Source organism: Eptatretus burgeri, chromosome 15 (assembly GCF_056783735.1).
Source record: "Eptatretus burgeri isolate ZD-2024b chromosome 15, Ebu_testis_v1, whole genome shotgun sequence".
Taxonomy (NCBI): Eukaryota; Metazoa; Chordata; class Myxini; order Myxiniformes; family Myxinidae; genus Eptatretus; species Eptatretus burgeri.
The window spans coordinates 33,730,766-33,756,689 of NC_140975.1; the positions used below are offsets into that span (position 1 = coordinate 33,730,766).

General features: G+C 41.6%; 1 protein-coding gene across 3 annotated transcripts in view; it reads left to right on the top strand.

Annotated features, from left to right (window-relative positions):
* Positions 1-25,924, top strand: part of POLG2 (DNA polymerase gamma 2, accessory subunit) — a 58,099-nt gene that overhangs the window by 29,034 nt on the left and 3,141 nt on the right. For 2 of the 3 annotated variants that reach the window (XM_085857401.1, XM_085857403.1), the window contains exons 5-9: positions 131-265; positions 355-435; positions 4,410-4,510; positions 4,779-4,944; positions 5,143-6,508. In XM_085857401.1, coding sequence (XP_085713527.1) covers positions 131-265; positions 355-435; positions 4,410-4,510; positions 4,779-4,935 — 474 coding nt within the window. In that variant the 3' untranslated portion in view covers positions 4,936-4,944; positions 5,143-6,508. Of the gene's footprint in view, positions 1-130; positions 266-354; positions 436-4,409; positions 4,511-4,778; positions 4,945-5,142; positions 6,509-25,924 lie in introns of those variants that run through there. The other variant, XM_085857402.1, reaches the window with a different exon arrangement.

The following is a 25,924-nucleotide window of genomic DNA, read 5'->3' on the forward strand; positions in this document are numbered from 1 at the left end:
GAAACATGACTTTAAATATATATCACTCCATAGATATTGTACAAATGAGTTATCAGTCTCCCATTTCATATTCCTGCCAATTTTTCAAACTGTATTTGAATCTTGATTACACCTGAATCTCAACTACCAGGGACGAGATGGTCGTCGCAGCATCATTCCCCATGTCATCTCGACAACAGCAAGCCTCAACCAAGGCACGCTTGCCCTTTTGTTGGATGCCTGCCAGCCCCGTAGTCTCCTGAACAGAAGTGCCAGTAATGCAACGGTTCGTTGGCATACACGCAGGTGGATTGTCAGGGTTGTTTGGTATCCACGATATAAAAATGGTTGACATGTCTTCTGCTCTGTCTGAAGGTGTTGAGGATGCATCCCTGGTTAGCTCCAGTGAAGATCGCTGTGGACTTAGTCAGCAATCCATTGCTGGAGTTAAAACAGGTTTGCATTCACTTGTCAATAAGCAAAGTTTTGAGATGCTGTCGATGTTCAAGTCCCACAGACATGTGCATTTGTGTGCTTGTATGTGCGTGCTCACAACACACCATATATGTTGAGTATTACCTTCAGATAGCCAAATGGTGATTGGTGGAATTTATGCCATGGTGTAAGATGCAATTTTGTGCACGAAAATAATTACTTCTGCAATTTATATTTGGACTGTGGAGCTGTACACAAAATACGTAAATTTGTTTTGCAGTTTTTTTTGACACCTCCCCCCACCCCCGCTTACGGACTGAAGGGAGTTACGAATAAGGAACACCCTTCAACAATTCGGGTTACAAATGTCTCTATCTCATTAAATTATCACATTTTTTCTAACAATTCTTTTTGTTGTTTTTTTTTTTTCCACCCAAGGGCACCCTCTTGTTTTTGGGCTCAACCCTTCCCCTGTGATTTTAATAATAACGAACAAACAAAAAAAAAATAACCCCTCCTAATCCACTCCTCTCACTTGCCGATGTCAGTTTCCTCTTTTTTTTTTATACGCCCGATATATATATATATATATATATATATATATATATATATATATATATATATATATATATATATATATATATATATATATATATATATATATATATATATATATATATATATATATATATATATATTGTTGCGGTCTTCGCGCCCGCCGGCGTGCGAACGGCCACGTAACTCGAATCGCGGCACGTCGCCCACCGGACGGACAATCCAGTCGTGACCCTCTCGGACTAACGCCGGGAACCAGTCACGGGTGGACCTTTCGGTCTCACCGCGATCGAGCCAATCAGCCCCCGCGTGGGATAGGGTTGCTCGCCAAATTCGAACTACCTAAGTACCCACGCGGAGGGTAGACCGGGCGATCGCACCTCGCCGCAGGTCGACTTCGGACACGGGCCACTTAAGCGACCCGTTCCGTACTATCAGAATAACCGAGCGGTGTTATCGTCGACCTCGACGGTTCGATTAATTATCGGGCGTATTCAGCCCACTACCAACCCTTTACGTGAAGCAAGATGGGGATTCAATGGAGGAAAAGACGAAGCGAAGCGGGAGAACAGTTCAACAATAAAGCACATTTATTCTCGGCACACGGGAAGCACACAAATACAATTCCACCAAATGCACACAAAAAGAAAACACAATTCCATTTACACAAAAAGCAAACATAAAAGTGAAAACACAGTGCAGAGCTAATACCGACTACCGAGCACACGGCAACACTTATACAATTCTACTTCACAGACGGCGCCGACAACACATACCCAAAACCAAGGAAAAGAAATCCCCCAAGAATGAGGTAGGCCTGGGGCCGAGACCGGGTCGGGCCTACCCGTCTGGTGATGAGACGCGGAGCGGCGATGGCGCCTCTCTCCGCGGGCCTCGTGGACAGTGCCTGGCAGGGGGTGGGAACGGGGCCCCCTTGGTCGCACTATCTCAGCGCGGGGGGAAACAGGAGGGGGTTGCTGATGCTCGGGGTATAGAGGATCTTTATTATGTGCGACGAGCGTCTCCACCTCGGCCAGGTCGCGCTGTCGGCCTCCCTCGGGTGCAGCTTCCTGCACGACGCGAGCACCCCCTCGTCTGGTGTCGCCGCCTTTCCACAGCTCCGTCCCCTCCGTTCCGACTCCAACGCACACGACGAGCAGCTCCACCGCCCGCGAAGTCTTGACCCTCTGCTTCCGACTCTCCTCTTCTTGACTCTCCGACCCCGTTCTGCTGACTCTCCGACTCTCCACCCTCCGACTCTTTCTGACTCTGACTGACGAACACCGTCCTTTTATCCCCCCGTAACTTCGCCTTTGACCCCCTCCCTTTGACCTTTCACCTCGCTCCCCATTGGCCCGAGAAAAAGTGGGCGTGAAGGCTTTTTGATCCACAAATTTGCATATATCGATCGTTCTGGAGGCGGGGCCAAATCGCCCCTCGCTCACCGATTGGACGGCAAAAAGTGGGCGTGTGTCGTTTTTGATCCGTTTTTGAAGCAGAAAATCCGTGATTTTGTACACGCTGTTCAACGTGCGCCCTACACGAGTCCAGCATCGGTGCCCATGAGTGGCGCGAGATGACGGTGATGCGATGGTGGCGAGTTGTGACGGTAAAGGTCATGGCGGTTGTGGTGAAGCGGCGTTGTGGTTGGTGGTTGTTGTTGTGGTTGTGATGGTGTGCGTGAAGGTCGTGGCGGTTGTGGTGAAGCGGTGGTTGTGGTCGGTGGTTGATGTTGTGGTTGTGATCATGGCGGTTGGTCCAAAATAAAGATAGTAAAAGAAAAACGGCTATCCTGAAGAGTCGCAGCTCGCATAAATGACATGTATTCCCACTAGACAACGGGTTTGGGCCTAACTACACATGCACTTACCGAGATACCTCACCTAAGGGACCTGAATGGTGGTTTGCGAATCTGGTAACCACAACAATATATATATATATATATATATATATATATATATATATATATATATATATATATATATATATATATATATATATATATATATATATATATATATATATATATATATATATATATATATATATATATATATATATATATATCGGGGCGTATTATGTGATACCGGTCATCCGTCCGTTCCTGTCCGCACTCGAACTCCCAAAGTTTTAAACTTTCATGTTTCATATTTGGTACATAGGTAGACTGTGGAGACGGTGTGTCGCGACATATGTTCGTCATCTAAAGTGGTTGCCATGGCAACCAGGATGCTGTTTTCCATGTAGTAGCACAATTCTGTATATACCTTCTTGTTCTTCATAAATTGACGTGTTTGAATATATAAGTGTGTGTGTGTGTGTGTGTGTGTGTGTGTGTCACAGAGACTTTCAGGTGTATATTGTGCTCACTTGCGCTCTTGTTCTCTATGTCTCTCTCTCCCTTTCCTGTTGGTTTATTCCCTTGCTCATGTGCCGAATTGTTGGCCTGCTTACCCCACTGTCAATTTGATCCTCGGTCATGTGAAGGAATTTTTACTTTCTCCATTGAAGGTAGACTGAGGTTATGTTTTTACCCCGTCTGTCTGTTTGTCTGTGAGCAGGATATCTCAAAAATATGGCGGGATTTGGACGAAACTTGGTGGAAAGGTTGCGTGTGTTACAAGGACAAATTGTTTTTTTTATTTTTTTGAACATCCGGATCCGGATATGAGAGTTGATTAAATTTTTCAAGTGATTCTTCACCATTGAGAGATGGGGCGAAAAACGATGTGTCGCACAAGATCTCAAAAGTTGTGGACGAGGTATGACAACTTGGTGGATGAGTTTGGTAGGTGACAAGAACAAGCCGATTAGATTTTGGTTCAGGTCTGGATGCAGATCTGACCGACCAGTGGGGTATAAATTGTAAATTGTTCAGCTTGTGGGAGGTATGCGCTCGACTGAGTGCCAATCTCGTTTTTAAATGTTACAATGTTAAGAGAAAAAAAATAGAAATGGAGAATGCCATACATCGTGGAACAGCCATTGCTTTATTTGCATTTTAACAAAACAAATGTTCAGTCCATTGAAGGAGACTTTTATCGCTATGTGACAGGCAGTTTCTTCTTGAAACTTTGTTTAATAGAAACATTTCATTCTGTCGTGTAAAAGTAAGGCATCAGCCATATCCTACTTGGCCTTTTCACAATGGATTAAAAATAAACTTGGAGTATTTTTATTTGTCACCAGCTTGGTTACAAAGCTACTAAACAAGTGTTTTTACAGGCCCTTGCTTCTTCATTAGCTTCAAACCCAAATATAAGATTGGAAACGGTTAAATATCATGTAAGTTGTAGTTTGCTCCATAACAAAATGAGCGTACAACGTAACTCGACTAAAAATGATGCTTCGTTTGACTGCTTCACTGCATAATTTTAACGATGCTATAGCCCACATGAATGGGAAAGCAAAATGCATCTTTGGCGTGTGGGTTTTTCCAGTTGTGTGAAGGTCTGTATCGGGAGCTACTGGATGCTGGATTAACTGTATGGCCTGCTTATCTGAACACTGAACATCTGGACATCGAGCAGCTTTTCATGAGGTGTGCTTGCAATATCACTTTAAGTGCAGTGCAGATTATCAATCTGAAACATGAGTGGTTAAAAAGCTAAAGAAGTATTTTGTTGCAAGTCCTTGCTTCCGCATTGGCCTGTATACATGCAAATGCTGAGGCTCGTCGTTAAATAACCAATGACTCAGCAATGTGTTGGGAGATTATGTAGTAAAATTTATTTCTCTAAATCGACCGAGTGCAAAGTTGTAAGATTTATCCGACCGAGTAAAAACTTGTAATACTTTTGTGTGCACAGGCATGACGAGATGGGTATCGTGTTTACCGTCCTCGTGAGTGACGTGACCCTTGAGAATGGCACTGTGAGACTACGATATCGTAACACTGGCATTGAGGAGATAATGCACTTGACACTGCTCACACCATACGTGCAGAAGTATATCGAGAAATCCTGAGCGATTTGGGTACAGTGTTTTGATTTTCGCATTTCCATAAGGATGTCACGCTGAAGTAAAGCCAGTGCATCAGTTGTTTCCTCATTATGCTTGTGATTTTATTTTTCATTGCTTGCAATTTCCACACCACGATCATCAATTAATTTTTTTCTTTCTCACTCTGTCTAAACTCTAAACCTTTTGAAATGTTCTTTTTATTTATTGCAGCGTGAACTGGCTCTTAACCATTATTACATGGGGGTGTTGAAGAACTTCTATGAATGAGATACTCACAGTCATCCAAGACACATCAAATGTAGAGTACAACCAGGCAAATGAGAACGGCACTCGGTGGAGCACATACCTCCACCAAGCTGAACAGTTTCGTTTTGTATCCCACTGATGGGCCGGATCTGGATCCGGACCTCCAAAATCTAATCGGCTTGTTCTTGCCACCTACCCAACTCATTCAAAGTTTCGTCCGAATCTGTCCATAACTTTTTGAGATATTGTGCTATTTATCATTTTTGGCCCCATCTCTCAATAGTGAAGAATCACTTAAAAAAATATAGTATCCGCATCCTGATTTGGATCTTCACCAAAATTGCAGGCAGTCCAACCTCATAGTAGGATTGGAAGACCCCTGGGGATGAGGTTGTCCTGCAATTTGCTGCTGATGTAAAAGTATGTGTCTTAGACTAATTTGAGTATGCTTTCATTTCAAATCTGAAATCATAATTAATCCAACACACAAGGATTTTTAGTTGTTGAAAAAATTGGAAATCCAATGTCATGTATTTTGAACGTGTTCTTTTTTTTTAATACCGTGTGTACTTCAGTATTATAATATTATCGTGTTTAGGCTAGTTATCTGGCAGTTTACTCCCTCAGACAACATTCCGAATTATGGTGGCCAATGCTCGTGCAAGTCATGAGGAGAGACATTAAAACCTTAAAACTTTTTACAACCAATGGGTTTATTTCCAAAACCACAATAAATAAATAAACAAACAAGCAGTCATAGACTGGTACTTATGAAATTGTCAACTTGACCTCTGACATTGTCTAATAAAAGCTGTCTCCAGAGAAGGTAGCGACGCAAACCAGAAGTTTCTACGATGATTCTGTACCAAACCATCAAAAATCGAATGTTTGACCTCACTGTGACCTTGACCTTTGACCGATTTTGACCAAAATCTAATCAGCACTAGCCATCACCCTCCTGAATCACGTGGTGTAATTTGACATTGGTAGCTTCTTCCGTTCTCGAGTTATCGTGCCTACAAACAAACACACAAACAAACAAACAAACGCACAAACGGATGACGGAAGTCATCAATATACTTACGAAATCTTTAGATTTCGTAAGTAATAAATAACCTTGGGATTATGTAATTTGGAGGAGACGACAGTGGGTTGGGAGGAAGGGGATGCAATTAATAAATGATCTTCATAATGAGACTAAAACTATGGCGCCACACACCAGACTCAGTCACTGATGGGAAGGTGACAAAACCGGGGAATTGGGTCCAATTGGATCAAAGGTCAAGGTCAAGAAAATATCAAAATCGTTTTTCGCTCATAAATTCGTCAATGATCTGATTTACTTCAAACTAAGCTTATAGTGAACCATATTCTATTTGTCACTTATAATCCTACCCATTCCTATAGTGAAAAATGCATATTTGTGAAGATCCGTAGGGTCCGAAGTTTTGGGGGTCATGGTCATCGGTCAAAATTACAAATTTTCCATTATAAATCAAAAAAGGTTAGGAATATGTGTGTTTACGATGGAAGACATATATCAAGTCCTTTCTTGGCTTTCATTTGACACCATGACCTTTGACCTTACGTGGCCTTGAAAGGTCAAAATCATTGTACGGTCATAGCTTCGTCAAAAATGGTTTAATTGACTTCAAACTAAGACTAAAATATTCCTTATTCTATTCCTTATAATCAACATTCATTTAAGGATGTATCAAATTTAAATTTGATCCCCAAAATAACTTTATGCCTTAAATGGGCGGGATTTGTTGTGCCTGGCACCACTTGTTTGGATTGATTTTGAACGCTGAATGATTTGTGACACCTTGAAATTGTCGGCTGCTTTCCACAGAATAATTGAATAAATAATTGGTGCACACAGAATAATTTTCCGATCATCAGGGTTTTCACCCTCGGTAGAGCATAGATACCTGTATAATGCTTGGTGTAACGATCGTAGCACAATGAATGGACTTGTCAACACCGGCACCACCTGACAGAGATACATGAACTGGTTCATCTTGTACTTTGATAGACTGCAAAACATGTGTGAAGATTTCCTGCTGTTCGACGTTGAGCAATTGAAGTAACTATCTGTATTCCTCATCAATCTACCACACAGGTAGCGCTCTGTCTTCAGCATTTGGAACAGCCATATTGAATTTGAGGGCCACGTCAACTTTACGGTGCTCTTCACAGTAAGGTTGGGAAAATGCACTCAAGTGGTGGTTCTTCCATATCTTGGTTCTTGGTGGTGCAGAAGATCAACTTTTCCAGGCTTTTTTTTGTATACCTTCTCGAGGCTCGTATGAGAGCTAACACACAGCAAGTGGGGGCACGAGACAAGAGGGAAGGACAAAACAATGGGGAACAGAGACATTAGGAGATCTGTGGAAGGGAGAGGGATGGGTGGGGAACATGGGGTAAACAAGATGGACATTACAGGGACTTTCAGGAAGGAAAGCAGGGAATTTGAAGGAGGTGGGTTTGGGGGTGGATTAACGGGGGTAGAAAAGATCAAGCATACAGAAGCCATCAAACTGTTCAATGCCATCAACCAATGCTTCACCAATCCGATCGTACGTGCGTAGTTCCTCATCGATCACGGATCTCTTTCGACACCTGTAATCACAGAAGCTACCATCTTCACTGAGGTGTTTCTCTTTATCACGTCATGGAACAAACAACATCAACTGTTCTCAACAGTATTTATCGGCATCCTTTTTGCTATTCAATGTCACATACCGAATTACTTTAGGTTTGGAACATTCCTTAATGGTAGTACTGTCAGCAAGATTGAAAACCAGTCTACGGGGCTTATTATGTTGATCAGCTGGAACATCATTGTCATCGTCATTCTGATCTGTCTTTGAATCACCATCGACCTTCTGGTTCATATCATCATCATCATTGGGATACTTAAGAGTGGTGGTTAACCTTGATACATAATCGGCCAAATACCATTCGTCCAACTGTTTGGGACGACTGCCATATCATTTGATGACATTGTTCATCTCGATGTCGGAACTGTCAGTGGACAGGTTCTCCAGCTCAGCTTTTGATTTCAAAAGAAAGGTTATTTTGTCTGGGGGAGAGGTATTGATGAGCTGTACAGCACATGTCACTTTTATGAGAGACATTTGCAAGAGCAAATAAGCACATTCTTGGGCACTGATCTCCACGGCATTCAAGAATGCATTACCGATGTGTCGCACTTGTTTCCGGATGTCAGGTGATGTATCATTGGCTTCCTTGCATGCTTTCTCCAGCAAAAGACTCATCCCTATTTGCAACTTAGATATATATATATATATATATATATATATATATATATATATATATATATATATATATATATATATATATATATATATATATATATATATATATATATATATATATATATATATATATATATATATATATATATAGACTAGATAAACCACACAGGCATAGCGATCCAGCACAAACTGTATGTCATGATTCGCTTGCCAGGCAGGAAGCAGTTTTCATGTACGCGTTCACACGAATTTGTGACCGTTTACGCTTCAGAAATGCCTTCGGTCCGAGCAGAGCTGACCTCACTGCAGATAGATATTGTTCATCGGAAAGACCAATTTCATCCAACATTTCACCAAATGACAAATCAGAGCCATCCTTAATTTCATTGAGGTGTTTCTTAATACGTTTGTAGGCTTTCTCCACTTGCTCAATTAATTAATTTATTTGTTGGTTTGTTTGTTTATTAATTAATTATTATAATATAAATAATTTTTTTATCAGCGTCATTGAGAGGTTCCAACAGAGTCGTTTCTTTCGTTGGAGGAATTGGAAAACCAAAACGACATTGGGGTTTGTTTCCCCTTCTTTCAACAGGTTTTGGAATGTTTGTGTCTTTGAAGATCAAGATTTGTCAGGTCACTGGGGACATCCTTGGAACGTGAAGCATACTTATCAATGAATTTGGCTATGTCAGACAAGGAGCAATCACAATTGTCATATTTCGGAGCATCAGCTACCCAGATTAACATGTGAATATGGGGCGATCCGTGCTTTTGGAATTGTACATGATATAAATGATCTGGCACATGGCACATGGTCACATGTCACATGGTGATGAGGACTCATCGATACATTCTTTATGAACTCTTGGACACAGTGATCAAAGTAATGACTACATGTGGCTGGGTCTTGTTACAAGAGGTGAGAACGTTCCTCCCATGTTCTCTCCTTGATGTCATCATTACTCATATCACCACTAACAGTTTGGCCAACATCCTCAACAGATGCTTCCATTTCGTATCAGCAGTAGAAAGTGACATGAGCCATGTCGGTATGCCCAACTGTGTGTACGGATGTTGGTACTTCGAAGCTTGGACTCGTTGATCGGTCTGAGACCATGGATTAGTCGTATGAAGTCTGTTTGAATGTGGCACAAGCATTTGGGGTGGCTCGCAATCCGAGAGCAGTCTGCGGTTGCAAACAGTAGTCACATGATTCACTGCCAACCAATTTCATGATGTCAACTCGTTGGCTATCTGCTGCCTGGTACGTATGAAACATTTTCATGCGAACATGTAAACTTTTGCTTTAGTTGTGTGGATGTAATGATAGCAATATGGCAGCTCTTGATGGAGTTTGTGATCTGGGGAGAAATTTTGAAGTGGGTTTGAGAAATAAAAAAATTGTGCTTGAAACGTATCACATTGAGTCGTCAGTTTGAGCTCAAACATTCATCCACTCGTGTTATGGAAATCACAAATTACTTGGGACTTTCTCCCACCATGAAAATTGCTTCCATATCTTATTAGGGCATCTTTGCTGTGACCTCATCCTTTTGCTTAAGGTGTCTTTCCAAGAATGAGATCTTTGGTATGTTGCCCACACCATACAAATAATTGATAACATGACGAGTTGTGCTCGGTTTGTTTCCTCAACCCTGACCATCAGTGCATTCACCAGGCTTGCGTGTGTCGTATTTTTTTTTTCACCACTGTTATCACTACTTTTCACGTGTGCACGACATTTGGAGATTTCTCCAAAAGGCAAAGCAGTCTCTTATGAATAGAAGGCAGTTTCATTTTCCAAAAAATTTAAACCCTGACATGTAAGAATTCACCGAATTGGTGTTACATTGAACCGAAGTATGGAAATACACAGCCATAGCAAAATATGAGAGCGTGTTGAAAAATAATCCTTCCAATTCTTTCTATCCAAATCAGGTAAAGATATTTGAATAAAACAAAGCGTAGTTTGCACAATAGTTCTTCCCACCATCGGGTGCGAAATTTTGTGATTCTGACACGACGTCTCAGTGCTACGTTTGTCAAGATGGCAGAGAGCGGCACGACGTTCCTGAGAGTAAGAGACGGTCATCGGAGTACTGCCACAAAGGATTTTCCCCAAACTTGGCTTTGTCCAATTTTCATCTTTTCCCCAAACTTATAGAACACCTTCGTGGAAAACATTTTTCTTCTGAGAACGTCAAGGCCGCTGCAAAGCACTGGCTACATCAGCAGGACCCACATTTCCATCATGACTGCATTATCCTGGAACAGCCTGTGTCCAGATTCTTGAATAAGAATTCTCAAAACAATTTAACCAACACTTGCACAGTTTCAAATCAACTTTTCTTTAATTTAAAATAGTACAAATGCGTTGGTAAAAACCGTGCATTTCCCACAAAACCACACATCCCAAGCGGGGAAGCGCCCACTTGCCCTCTGCAGCGGAGATGATGCAACACATGGGCAGAGCATAAATATGTATGAGGCAAGACATGTGGAAGATAATATACATTTTACATTCAAACTTGGCTATGTCAGGCATCACAAAACTACTTGAATGTAGGCAGAAATGTCTGGACCGCAGTGGTGATTGTTGAAAAATAAATATGCACCATTGTAGAACAAGTAAAGAAAATAAAATAACGTTTAGCCCCCATCATTTTAGTAATTTTGCTGTGCAGAGTTAAAGGGCTCACCCAAATTTATGTACAACTAAAATAGCTGCCAGTCTACCAGTTGGCCATCTTTGATCAGGTTACTAAATAAAGTGAGTGGCACATGTAGGCCATCATGTACTGTGCTTGTGCCAAGTTTGAACAAAATCGGACCATGCACGTCTGAGAAATGGTTATGGACACATTTAAGTAACAAAATGGTCACCAGTCGGCCATCTTGGATCGGATCTCGAAAAAAAAAAAAGGACGTACATATGTATACCATCATATGTTGTCTTTTTACCAAGTTTGAATAAAATCGGTTCATACCTGTCAGATATGGTTTCAGAGGCACACACAGACACGATAATCGAGACTAAATCCATAAGTTCTTGTTTCGGATTAAATCCAATGGGGGCTAATGAAGATTGACATTAGTATATGTATTTATTTCATTTGAATATCTTTACCTGTTTTGGATAAAAATACGAGGCATTACTTTTCAATACACCTTCGTACATTGCAGAAAAGCATCCAACATAAACCTTGTGAATTCGCTCGTTTGCGTTAACAATTTATACAGATTGATCACGTGCTTTCTTCCTCAGGCTGAAGACAAAGCTTTGATAACATAGGTGGCTTGGTTGTTTGTAATATGAAAAACGAGACAGATTCCTGCTCGAGAGCAGGACCCTTAATTTTGGAAGAAACTGCATGTAATTGTCGACAGTGTAATATTCATGATGAGGGTAAAATTATCATGCTTTGTCACTTAAACTTTTAGATGACGTAACACAATCGTAGTCATGGAAGTGTATCATTTAATGTGATTGGAATCTTTTTTTAAATAACATACAGAAACGCTCAATAAAAACCAATGTCACCCGCAGGGTGACCCGTATCTTGCCAAAAGGTGACCACGTGTGACTTCTTTAAGGTCACACTGAGGTGAACAGAGCTGCTATCCACCAGGAGCGACTCCTTGAGGAATATCTGCCTACGAGAGATTCCGATGAGAATCGTTCTACAGAGTAAACATGAAAAAAATCCGTTTTTTCGTCATGACGTCATCAAATGATGTCATAGTGTCAAACTTTTGACAGATCTGGAAAGCACTTATCAAGCTCTTTCATATGAGGTATTACTCGATATGGTATCTAAGATTTCAAAATTTGACCTTGGGGTCAAAAACTTTCGACCTCCAGTGCTAACCATGAAGGTCAAGGCCGATCGCCACCAAAAATTAATCAGCTGAGCACCAGACCATGAACTATATTCCAATGAAGTTTGAAGACGATCCGATCAAAATTACTCAAAAAATAAGGGTTTCGTCGACTCCCCTGATTTGCGACAAAGTGACCTTGACCTTAAATTTTATGCGCTGAAAGGGACCTCTATAGGACTCTGATATGCGAAGTTACAAAAATTTCCAATGATAACTGTGCTCTGCAGAGTGATCGATACGTGATTACAGACAAACAAACAAAATAATAATAATAATAATAATAATAATAACTAGAACTGCCACTTTATAACTGCTGGCAGTGATGACCGGGTACCCAGAAGTGCCTTTGACACAACTGATACAACATGAGACTTAAATCAGAGTCGCAAAGTTTTGCATTGACAGGATAAGCGGTGCCAGAGAAAACATTATTTAATGGTGATACAAACACAGGCCTGCTTCGAGAGGGCGCGGAACAGACGAGTTACGAACCGGGCAGCACAAAGCATTCAATTTCGTTAGAACTGGCTTCCAGATTCAAATGATTAAATAATTCTGCCTCCCAAACCGTGTGACCGATCAGGTTGAAATTTTAAACTTTTGTTTCGCATGTCACCTGAATTATAAATGTGAAGTTTCTCATATATAGAGGCAGCGGTTCCAGAGTAAACATTAATTAATATTTATCCTTCAATCCAAGATGGCGGCCAAACCATGTGACTTGTGATGTCATAATTTTCACCACATGTGCAAACACGATGGGAGACTATAAGTGCAAATTTTCGCTTCTCCAGGTTAAGCAGTTCCAGAGAAAACATTATTTAATATTTTTCTTAAAACCAACATGGCTGCCAAACCCTGGGCCCGATCCCGTTGAAATTTCAAACCCTCATTCCGCATGAGCGTTCCACCATAAAGGTGATGTTTCACATTTATTGATGCAGTAGTTCCAGAGTAAACATTAATTAATATTTTTCCTTCAATCCACTATGGCTGCCAAACGTTGCGTCGTACCTCAAAAGGGGGTGAGAACTTTTTATTCGTCATGGAGAGGCGGTCATAGTGGTGGAGTTTCGCATGGATCTGTTCAGCCGTTTCAGAGAAAAAGATGTTTGAAGATATTGTTTTTCAATCCAAGATGGCTGACGAACCATGTGACCTATGACATCAGAAATTTATATTCTGCTTCCAACTGGGTATTGGAACACGTACGTGAAGTTTCGTGTTAATCGGTAAAGGTGCGTTTTTCAATCCAAGATGGCCGCCAAACCATGTGACATGTGACATCATAATTTTTACCAAGCGTGGATACTGCCTGCTTGATGATAATTACAAATTTTCGATCTCGTTTGGTTAAACGGTTCCAGAGAAAACATTATTTAATATTTTTCTTAAATCCAAGATGGCGGCCAAACCATGTGACTTATCAATTCGAAATTAACAAACTTATATCGCCTTCCTGTCCCGAATATAGTTCTGAAATCTCCCTTCATTGGGCCAACGCTTCTGGAGAAGAAGATCTTTAAAGGTTTTCGGGTTTTTTCAAGATGGCCGCTAAACCATGTGACCGATCAAGAAGAAATTAACAAACTTGAGAAAGGACCTCATGGGGAATATATGTGTTAAGTTTCATCTTGATCTGTCTTGCCCTTCTGGAGAAGAAGATTTTTAAAATTTATTCATTTTCAATCCAAGATGGCTGCCGAACCTTGTGACCGATGATATCATAAATTTAAATTCTGCTTTCCATCGTCGACCGAACAAGGGTGTGAAGTTTCGTGTAAATCAGATAAGGTCTATTTTTCTATCCAAGATGGCCGCCAAACCATGTGACTTCTGAGGTAAAAATTTTTTACCATGTATGCAGACTTGAGGGACGAAGGCACTTGCAAATTTTCGCTTCGATGGCTTATGAAATTCCAGAGAAAACATTATTTAATATTTTTCTTAAATCCAACATGGCGGCCAAACCATGTGACCTATCACTTCAAAATTAACAAACTTGCATCGCATACATGTCACGAATATAGTTCTGAAATCTCGCCTTCATTGGACCAGCGCTTCTGGAGAAGAAGATGTTTGAAGGTTTTAGGGTTTTTTCAAGATGGCCGCCAAACCATGTGACGTATCAACAACAAATTAACAAACTTGAAAGAGGACGTCACGGGGAATGTACCTGTAAAGTTTCGCCTTAATCTGCCCAGCCCTTCTGGAGAAGAAGATTTTTTTTAAAAAAACACTAAAAAACAAGATGGCGGCCAAATTACGTCATCGATGACGTCAAAAATAACATTTTTGTCGATGAATTTTGTTGTAGATGACGCTCAAAATTTTTCAGATTTTTCTTATATGGCGTTCTACTTGACGAATTTTCACCGGTATATCGCTTCACCTATGACGTCACGAAAAATCACACGTGTTCCCCATAGGGAGCTTAGTAAAATGTATCAAACGAAAATTTTTTCCATTGCACGGTTTTCGAGATACAGATGTCCAAAGTTTAGCGCTTTTTTCAAGATGGCGACCGTACCACGTGACCAATGACGTCATAATTATAACGTGATTGTGCTATCAAAAAAGATACACACTATGGTGAAAATTTCCTGTCGATCGGACTTAGTATTCCAGAGAAAATGATTTTTAAAGCGAAAAAGGGTGCAAAATGCCGGCGGAAAAATAATAATAATAAAAATAATAATAATGCGTAATAATAAACAGAAGAAAAACAATAGGGTACCCTGTACTCACAGGGTACCCTAATAATAATAATAACTAGAACTGCCACTTTATAACTGCTGGCAGTGATGACCGGGTACCCAGTCCGTCCGCCTTTGATACAACATGGGACTTTGTGCAGATGACAGTCGCAAAGTTTCGCATTCATCGGGAAAGTGGTTCCAGCAAAAAAACATGATTGAAGAGTGATACAAACAGAGGCCTGCTTCGATATGGCGTGGGACTGAAGAGCTACGAACCGGGCAGCACAAAGCGTTCAATTTCCTTATTACTGGCGAACAGATTAAAATGATTAAATAATTCTGGCTGCCAAACCACGTGACCGATCAGGTTGAAATTTTAAACTTTTGTTTCGCATGTCGGCTGAATTACAAATGTGGAGTTTCATATATATAGAAGCAGCGGTTCCAGAGTAAACATTAATTAATATTTATCCTTCAATCCAAGATGGCGGCCAAACCATGTGACTTGTGACGTCATAATTTTCACCACATGTGCAAACACGATCGGCGACGATAAGTGCAAATTTTTGCTTCGCTTGGTTAAGCAGTTCCAGAGAAAACATTATTTAATATTTTTCTTAAAACCAACATGGCTGCCAAACCCTGGGCCCGATCCCGTTGAAATTTCAAACCCTCATTCCACATGACTGTTCCACCATAAAGGTGATGTTTCACATTGATTGATGCAGTTGTTCCAGAGTAAACATTAATTAATATTTTTCCTTCAATCCACTATGGCTGCCAAACGTTGCGTCGTATCTCAAAAGAGGGTGAGAACTTTTTATTCGTCATGGAGAGGCGGTCATAGTGGTGGAGTTTTGCCTGGATCTGTTCAGTCGTGTCAGAGAAAAAGACGTTTTAAGATATTATTTTTCAATCCAAGATGGCTGACGAACCATGTGACCTATGACATCACAAGTTTATATTCTGCTTCCAACTGGGTATTGGAACACGTGTGTGAAGTTTCGTGTTAATCGGTAAAGGTGCGTTTTTCTATCCAAGATGGCCGCCAAGCCATGTGACGTGTGACATCATAATTTTTAACACTCGTGCAGACACGATGGTAGATGATAATTGCAAACTTTCGATTCGTTGGGTTAAGCGGTTCCAGAGAAAACATTATTTAATATTTTTCTTAAATCCAAGATGGCGGCCAAACCGTGTGACTTATCAATTGGAAATTAACAAACTTATATCCCCTATGTGTCCCGAATATACTTCTGAAATCTGCCCTTCATCCGACCAGCGCTTCTGGAGAAGAAGATGTTTGAAGGTTTTAGGGTTTTTTCAAGATGGCCGCCAAACCATGTGACGTATCAACAACAAATTAACAAACTTGAGAAAGGACCTCATGGGGAATATATGTGTTAAGTTTCGTCTTGATCTGTCTTGCCCTTCTGGAGAAGAAGATTTTTAAAATTTATTCATTTTCAATCCAAGATGGCTGCCGAACCTTGTGACCAATGATATCATAAATTTAAATTCTGCTTTCCATCGTCGACCTGAACAAGTGTGTGAAGTTTCGTGTAAATCGGATAAAGTCTATTTTTCTATCCAAGATGGCCGCCAAACCATGTGACTTCTGAGGTAAATTTTTTTTACCATGTATGCAGACTTGAGCGAGGAAGGCACTTGCAAATTTTCGCTTTGATGGCTTATGAAATACCAGATAAAACATTATTTAATATTTTTCTTAAATCCAACATGGCGGCCAAACCATGTGACCTATCACTTTGAAATTAACAAACTTGCATCGCATACATGTCACGAATATAATTCTGAAATCTCGCCTTCATTGGACCAGCGCTTCTGGAGAAGAAGATGTTTGAAGGTTTTAGGGTTTTTTCAAGATGGCCGCCAAACCATGTGACGTATCAACAACAAATTAACAAACTTGAAAGAGGACCTCAGGGGGAATGTGCATGTAAAGTTTCGCCTCAATCTGCACAGCCGTTCTGGAGAAGAAGATTTTTTTAAAAAAAACACTAAAAAACAAGATGGCGGCCGAATTACGTCATCGATGACGTCAAGAAAAACATTTTCGTCAGTGATTTTAGGCGTAGATGATGCTCAGAATTTTTCAGATTTTTCCTATACGGCGTTCTGCTTGACGAATTTTCACCGGTATATCGCTTCACCTATGACGTCATGAAAAATCACACGTGTTCCCCATAGGGAGCTTAGTAAAATGTATCAAGCGAAAAAATTTTCCATTGCAGGGTTTCTGAGATACAGAGGTCCAAAGTTTATCGTTTTTTTCAAGATGGCGCCCGCACCACGTGACCAATGACGTCATAATTATAACGTGATTGTGCTATCAAAAAAGATACATACTGTGGTGAAAATTTTGTGTCGATCGGACTTAGTCTCCCAGAGAAAATGGTTTTTAAAGCGAAAAAGGGTGCAAAATGCCGGCGGAAAAAGAAAAAGAATAAATAATAATAAATAAACAGAAGAAAAACAATAGGGTACCCTGTACTCACAGGGTACCCTAATAATAAAACATACAAGCTGACTAACATATCTTGCAAAAACTTCATTTTGGCAAGATAATAATGGCTTAAAAAGTAGTCCTGTGGGGAACTGACGGTTACTTCCCCAATAGGTGGGATAACCTTACTGTCTTGATGTAAAATAAACAGCAACAAACAAAACACAGTGGGTTAGAAAGGTTCTTCATTTTTGATGGACCGATGGAAGGAAGGACATACCAACTACTGAAGCGGATGCACAGTTTAAAAATAACGAAAGTGGGATTACTACATCGAACTAGCTTTCCAATGGATAAATTAGAAATCCTAAAATGTGTTCTTGCCTTAACTTCCTGATCTGTTTGTAACATAAAACTTTTTAACAAGGAAAAATCCCATGATGCTCTTGGTGAACCGTTCACATACTGTCCCCTCCACTGCCCTTCTCATCAAAGGTGTGAGATGAAAATGATTGATATTGTGTGTGCCAAATTGATTGGTTAGGGGTACATACACCCACATCAAAGCTATCTTGGCTGGGTTTGAATCTCGACACAGCTATATACAGGACTGTCATTATGGTGTTTCATCAATGTGTCGCATCCATCGGGTAGACGTTAAACAAGGGATCCCGTGTGTTGGCATTAGTTTGTGGACGTTCAATATCCCATGGTGTCCTTTGTGAAGAGTAGGCAATTCATTGCCGGGACCGTGAATAAATTACAAGTTCCTGTCCGAACTACTGCTGCAAGAGGGATGGTAAACTAAAACTGCCAAGGACGTACCGGCTTAAAGGAACAGATCGTTGGGAATAAAGTCCTGGCTAAACAAGGATTCGGGTCATGCTGGATCAACGGAAGAAAAGACAAAAACGAGCAGGGAACATTACTAACAATGATTTATTTACAATGGGCGAGGAATGGTATGTGGCACGATCAGGATTTATTGGGGTGTGTTGTGCAGAGATAGAAAGAAGCGTGTGGTGCAACAATAAACAGGCAACTTACAAAAGGGGACACAGAGCAGACTTAACGCGAAAATAATAAAAAATAATAACAATAACGATCTTCTGCAGTCTTACTTAAGCAGACAGGTGCCAGCACACACACACACAGACACAGAAAACCCGATGAAGGAGTACTGAAACAAGAAAGGAAAGGAGTTGAAGCTATGATCTCGGTACCTTTGTTCTTGATTGCTCGGACTCGCCACCAATGCGTTTCAGGGGAGGGGGGATGCTCCGTGGTGTGGTACCCGACAGTGGGTGCGTCGTCTCTGGCTTCAGCAGCGCATGTGGAGACCGTGTTCGTGAAGGAGGGGCTTGAGTAGAGAAGGGGTGGAGTCCAGAGTGCCTGGATGGAGTGGCAGGCAAGACCAGGTAGGTGGGTGGGGCCAAAGTCGTGTGGGCAGAGATGTGGAGGCGGAGTCCAGGCAGCAGGAGGCGGGTCATGGCGATGTCCACGAGCGAGGGCGAGGCCAGAGCGAGAGAGATGCGGAGTAAGAGAAAGGTGGAAGGACTGCTCCAACCTTTATAGGACTTGCAGCGCGGGGGGAGGGGCCACCCCGAAGCGAAACATCATCACCTGAATCGGGGGCTCCGATTGGCCCCGACCCCTCCGGCATCCGATCAACGTGCCCGCTCCGTGCGTGCCAACGTGGCTCACGCTGTACATTCCCCGACTCGACCGCAGCCTCGCCGGCCGTAGAGACCAGAAGACGTTCACCATCCGTGGGGAATCCGCTGCTGCCAGCGAGGGACGAAGGTGCGATGTTATGGATAAATTCGTGTAGCGTGGGTGTCATGCTGGCTGTGTTTCCTGTGTTGTGGAAAACACCATCGGGTGGAAATTACCGCTGTGAGTGCGTTTGGCAGGCTGTGTTTTGTACGGAGGGTTGTGGGTGCAGTGTCTGCTTGGCATTTTCTGAGGACCCATCTCACAGCGCCGGGCGCACGTGGCTCAGATTTAGCTCAGGAATAATCAGACGAAAAGAAGAGTGGGGACGAAGTGAAGAAAAAATGATGTAAGCAAACCTAGCTATGAGATCATCGCAACGCACGCCCGTTATCCCGCGAGACAAAAGGAAAGGGACTATCTACACATATATTAATGGAATAACTGTCTTGGGACCACTATCTCTTGGATGCATGCATGCAGTTCCGGGAACCGCAAGAAAATATATATATATATATATATATATATATATATATATATATATATATATATATATATCTTCTCTACTATATAAATGGCAGTCCTTCTGTCTGTCTGTCTGTCTGTCTTTTTTTGTAACGAATAAGCTCCGAGACCAGTGAACCGATCTTGATGAAACTTTACACACATATAGACCTAACATTCAGCTCCAGGATGCGCTAAGTGGCTTTCCATAAAAATGAAAAAATATATAAATATATATATAAAAAAAAATAATAAAATTTCCATTTAAAAAAAAAAGGCTTTCGAATAGTGCACCGGCGTATTAATCATAACAAAAGGCTTCATGGTTAAAAACGCTAGGGTTTTTTGAAATACAAAATGTTTGTATTCGTTGACTTTTTAAACACACATTCTCCTCCTGTTATAACAGCTTTGAAACCCGAAACATTATGCCACTGCGAAAGCGAACAAATTTGAATTATCGAACTGCACGCGCACAGCAACAGAGGCGTTCACAGCAATGCCAACCCTCCCGATTTCATCGGGAGGCTTCCGAAAATGCACCCAAACTCCCGCCCTTACGATCACTATCCTTATCCTCCCGAAATTTTGATATTTTTGCACTGTTCACTAATCAGAATGTACAGTATGAGAATTGAATGAAAAGCATCATCTGCTACGTATAGCATGTGGTAACTCCATAACGTTCGCTGCTACCAAATTGTACGTAAAAAATTGCAAATTCAAATGAGGAGCAGCGAAACATTGGGTCTGGATCTCGCTTATGCGATCATGCACTGAGATTTAGTGCATGCGGTATGTGTGCAATACAGTGCATGCGGTATGTATGCACAGTGTATATGCATGCGATACGCTCACTGCATGCAGCTGGGCCCGTACCAGCCCGGCGGTCGCGACCACCGTGCGGTGTTTAACAGCCGCTAGAGTTCTACGAGTCGCGCTGCAGCTGTGGAACATCGACTTCGAAGTTACCGATGCTTCAAGCCCTCGATGTTGATTACGAAATGGCAGAAAAGAAGCTTACGGGACCAAGAAATGGTCTCAGAAGTACAAGACCAGAATACAGTCTCCAATACCCGTGTATTCGAAAGTGAAGAGGAATTCATCATGCGTATTGTACACTATGCAGCGATGATATTACAGTTGAGCACGGAGGTCGCGATGATATTCGGAAGCACGTTGGAAGCAAACGGCACACAGACATTGCAAAGGAGAGAGATCTTCGAGCACGAGTACCGGTACACTTCTGAATTATTTCACCAAACAAGGGACAAGCGAGGAAGAGGATGTTACCCGAGCGGAACTCTCTTTAGTGGATTTATTGTGGAACATAATTTGCCCATATCAGTCTCAGATCATGCTGGACCTCTATTTCAAAGATGTTTCCAGATTCAAAAGTTGCTTCAAAGTATGGATGTGCAAGAACAAAAACTTGCAAGATGTGCAAGATGTGCAAGAACAAAAAAAAAAAAAAAAAAAAAAAAAAAACAAGAACAAAAAGCAAGAAAAAAAAAAAAAAAAAAAAAAAAAAAAAAAAAAGAAAAAAGAAAAAAAAAAAAAAACTGGTCAACAATTTTTTACTTTTTTAATGTTGTCTAGATTTCTACAAGTGAATTAGGGTATACTGGCACTGCTGAATCAGGAAATGGCATCCGTTTCTCTCCATCAGGTCAGGTTTTTGTGCTAAGTTGATTTGAAAAAATCAGATCTTGTGACAAAATCAATTACATTTTTGTGGCATTATCAGCTGATTTTTGTCAACACATATCATCCTAAACATGTTTTTAAGAAAAAAAATGTTTTGCCAACAACATTTATTGATTACATGATAGAAACATCGATTACTGTCATCTGAATGGTGGGCATTGATAAAGGTAAGTACAAGTAAATTGCATGTTGCGTCACCACTGTTCAAACTTCAGGGCTTGAACTTCCGTTTCTTCGAACTCCTGGAATGTTCAGCGGCAGGGAGGTCTCTCTTCAGATTCCAACAGTAGTCAGCCATCATGACTGCGTCCCAGCGACCCTGATACCTGGTCTCCATCTCCTTCATGTCCTGATGGAATCTCTTCCCCTGCTCGTCACTCATTGAACCCAGGTTCTCAGGAAACCAGATCATATGTGAAAATAGGTAGTGCATCTTGATGCTCATGTTGCAGCCCAGGTTTCTGAAAGCAGTCAGCATGTTGTTGACAAGTTCTGCGTAGTTTCTGGCCTTATTGTTGCCAAGAAAGTTCTTCACTTCCAAAACAAATATCTTCCACGCTTCCAGTTCCACTTCGTTCATTGAGTTTTGAACTCTGGATCTCTGATGAGCTGACGGATCTGAGAACCATCAAAGATGCCAGCTTTCAACTTCTCCATGGTCAATCCTGGAAAAGCCTGGCACAAGTAAGTGAAGCAGTCACCATCTTTGTCCAGAGCCTTGGTGAACTGCTTGATTAAGCCGAGCTTGATGTGCAGCGGTGGGAAGAGTATTCTGTCTCTGTCCACCAGAGGGTCGTTGATGACGTTCCTTTCTTTGCATGGCACCAATTCCTCCCGCACAGGCCAGTCCTTCTTCGTGTAATGCTGAGCACGGTCCCTACTATCCCACATGCACAGAAAACATGGGTACTTGGTGAAGCCAGACTGTTGTCCCAACAAAAAGTTCACCATCTTCAGGTCAACACAAATAAACCACTTATGCTGATCATAACCAATTTTCTCCAGCACGTACTTCACCGCTTCATACTTCTCCTTCAGTGTAGTCGAGTGAGCGATGGGTACAGAGGCAAACTGGTTGCCGTTGTGTAGCAGAACACATTTCAGTGATCGCTTGCTGCTGTCAATGAACAGTCTCCAATCTTTGGGTTCGTACTGTGGCACTCCAAGCTTGAGCAGAAGCGCATGTCATAAATTGGCGCATGTAGGTATTGTACATTCTTCAGAGTTCGTTATTTCAGAAATACAACTTTTTGTATCACATTATTACAAAATCTGCCCCATTAACTTTAGTTTTGATCCACGAACTTTATGCTTTGCCTCACCAATTTTTGGAAGATTTTGAGGTTTTATGACTTCAAACTGATCCCTTTTCGACATAATCACCCAGAACTATCGTACCTGAATACTTCTTGTCATATTATTTCCAATCAAAACAATTATTTGACATGACATTTTACCCCCACCAACTTCTTCTAAAATGCTCCACACATGCGTACATGTGAACAAAAATGTAAAAAACGACATGTGGCCATATCTCAAAACTTGACCTGATTGAACAAAACTAATGTGAGTTTTGGATTCAGCGCATCAGATTCGTCCTAAATCAGCTTAAAAAATGCAGACAACAAATTTGTTGTTGACCAGTGTAATTGGTGAGTTGTCAAATGTTACTGCTTCATCTATTGCCGATATTGCTAGACTAGCTCCATTTAGCCTAGCTCCAGACGGTAGCAATGACAGTGGTGAGGCCCAGCTATATCCTGTCCTGATTTCGTACTCTGACAACAGTGCTGGGATTGTGAAGCAAGGTTTGCTAAGTTTGCCTGCGTGCAAACAAGATTCCACTGGAGAAAACATTTTCAAACTGCTTGATCATGAGTTCAGTGACAGGAAAATTCCGTGGGGAAATTGTGTTTCCTTTTGTGCTGATAATGCCTCTGTCATGGTGGGCAAGCACAAAGGAGTCGCTGCTTATATCCACAAACAAAATCCAGAGTGCTACATCATGGGATGCCCTTGCCATATGATGCACAATACGGCCAAGAAGGAGGCTCAGGCCTTACCCATTGAATTAGATGACTTTCATCGATATTTACTACTACTTGGACAAAAGTAGTAAACGCGTCAAAGGAGTGAAAGCACTGCAAGAACTCTGTGATGCCCCGACACACAAGATTCTGAAGCATGTCGCAACAAGGTGGCTGTCCCTTGGTCAGTGCCTAGACAGGCTGATTGAACAGTGGGAGCCACTTCGCCTCTTCTTCAAGAGAAGAAGTACGAAGAAAAATGCAACCAACTGTAGCCAAGACTCTAACAACGAGCAAGAAGGACGGCACTGTATCTACTGCCAGTACTGGCACTGCAGGATCAAGCACTAGTGGAGCAGCATTCACCACTACCACTGCAGTATCTGCTGCGAAGAAGACAGCAGGGACAGCACCAAAACCAATGCTGAGAGCAGGTAGCATCACCGGCCCTTCATCACGTTCATCTACAAAGCAGATCCCTTCAGAGTCGAGAAAGACTGTGATAGTCCCATCTACAGGCAAAGAAGGACCCAAGTTAAGTTCTGCTTTTGCCAAATCACTTGATAGAAGCTCAGCAAAACCTTCGAATCAGAGGTCTTCTTCCTTGGCTGCACCTACCTCAAGCTCTCTCCTCAAACGTAAAATTGGATCTGGTACTACGAGTCTGACCTCTTCTGCTGGCAGTAAACGCAAGTGTGATCGCCCTGCGGCTAAGTGTACTACGAGTTCTACAACTAAAGCGCATCTTCCTCAAACACTGTGCAGGAATCTCGAGAAAAACGTGTCAACAGGATGTTCTTGTCTCCACAAACAAAACTCTATTGTTTCTTCCTTCGATATGCTAACAAGCTTTTTGAGAAGGGGAATCTTCTGCTCCAAAGAGACGAACCCTGTATTCATCTCCTGCACGGAGAATTGAATGGTCTTCTGAAAGATATCTTCGTACGGTTTTTGAAACCATCGGTGTCATCGGTTGCTCTGGTAAATGTACCCCTTCTCTGACAGAAATCATCAGAAGAATGATGAGGACCTCATGATTGGGAACGATGCCAAACTGTATATAAGGGAACAAAGGAGTCTCAAGAAATCCACCTTCACTCTGAGTGAGTCAGACATCCAAGGTTTCTTCAGTGCAGTTCGCTCATATTATGTGAAAGCCTGCAATTACATCTTCAAAACCTGGCCGCTAGATGATGAATTAGCCAAGCATGCTCAGGTGCTGGATGTTAAGCTACACCAAGAAGTGGGGTTTGACTGTGTGGAGTTTTTCATCAAGAAATTCCCCTGTCTGTTCAGTGGCGGTGATAGTGACATAGACAGTCTTGAGAGTGAATTCGCTCACTACCAGGCAGACGCCTCCATAGCTACAATTGCTACTGAGACAGTGAGAGTGGATGAGCAGTGGCATCGGATTTCACAGCTCACAGATCCCTGCACTGGTGCCAAGAAGTATCTAATTTGAGCAAAGTGATGAAGGGAATCTTGGTCATTCCTCATTCGAACGCATCATGTGAGCGGGCACTCAGTCTTGTACGGAAGAATCATACTGAATTTCGTCCCAATTTGAGTGTCAAAACCCTGGAAGTTCTCTTAATTGAAAAACTAGCTCATAGCACCCCTTGCTACCAGAGAGAATACAGCAAAGACATAATCAGAAGGGCTAAAAGAGCCACACAGCTGTCACTCAGCAAAGCTGCCATGGAAAAAGCAAGCAGCAGTAGTACCAGCCAGTAAGGTAAGAAAAATATTGCTTCTTTTGTGCTTTTTGTTAATCTTTGATTGTCCCCTAACTTACTAATATTAACATACATGTAACATTAAAAAGTGCACAATTTTCCCCTTTTTTTTGTTCAAAAAGTGGGAATTCTTAACATGTTAAATGCTCCAAAATAGGGCTCAGAGGGCACTAGAGAGCGTCTAGAACCCCAGAGCTTCCAGGGCCCTAAGGTGGGCCCTGGACCCCGCCGCAAGGGTCGAGCGCTCCGCGCTCGAGATGTGCGCTTCGCGCACATTATTTGGTGTCGGTTAAAAATCCTCCCTAATTCTGATTTCCAAAAGTTGGCATCTCTGCGTTCAGAGGTATGCCATTTCATAATACACGTCTCCCAATTCTTACTTCAAGAACGGTTATAATTTTGACGTTATCAGGATAACGGATGTAAATAAATCAAATACGCTGGGCCAGGCTTGGTTATGTCCGACGTATAAATTAAGTCACAAATGATGACATGAAACCAGCCTCACATTGTTGAGGCATTATGGTTTTTTTATCTGATGTGGCAATACATCTTTACATTTTTGAACTAAAGTCTTCTGCATATAAAACATGGCAGGGAAAATATAATATTATACTGGTGATGAAAAAAAATAAAATAATGGTGGCAGCCTCTACAATTTTACAATTCAGTGACATATACTCCTTCAGATCCACTGTCATCCACAGGATTCCCGTGTGGAGCA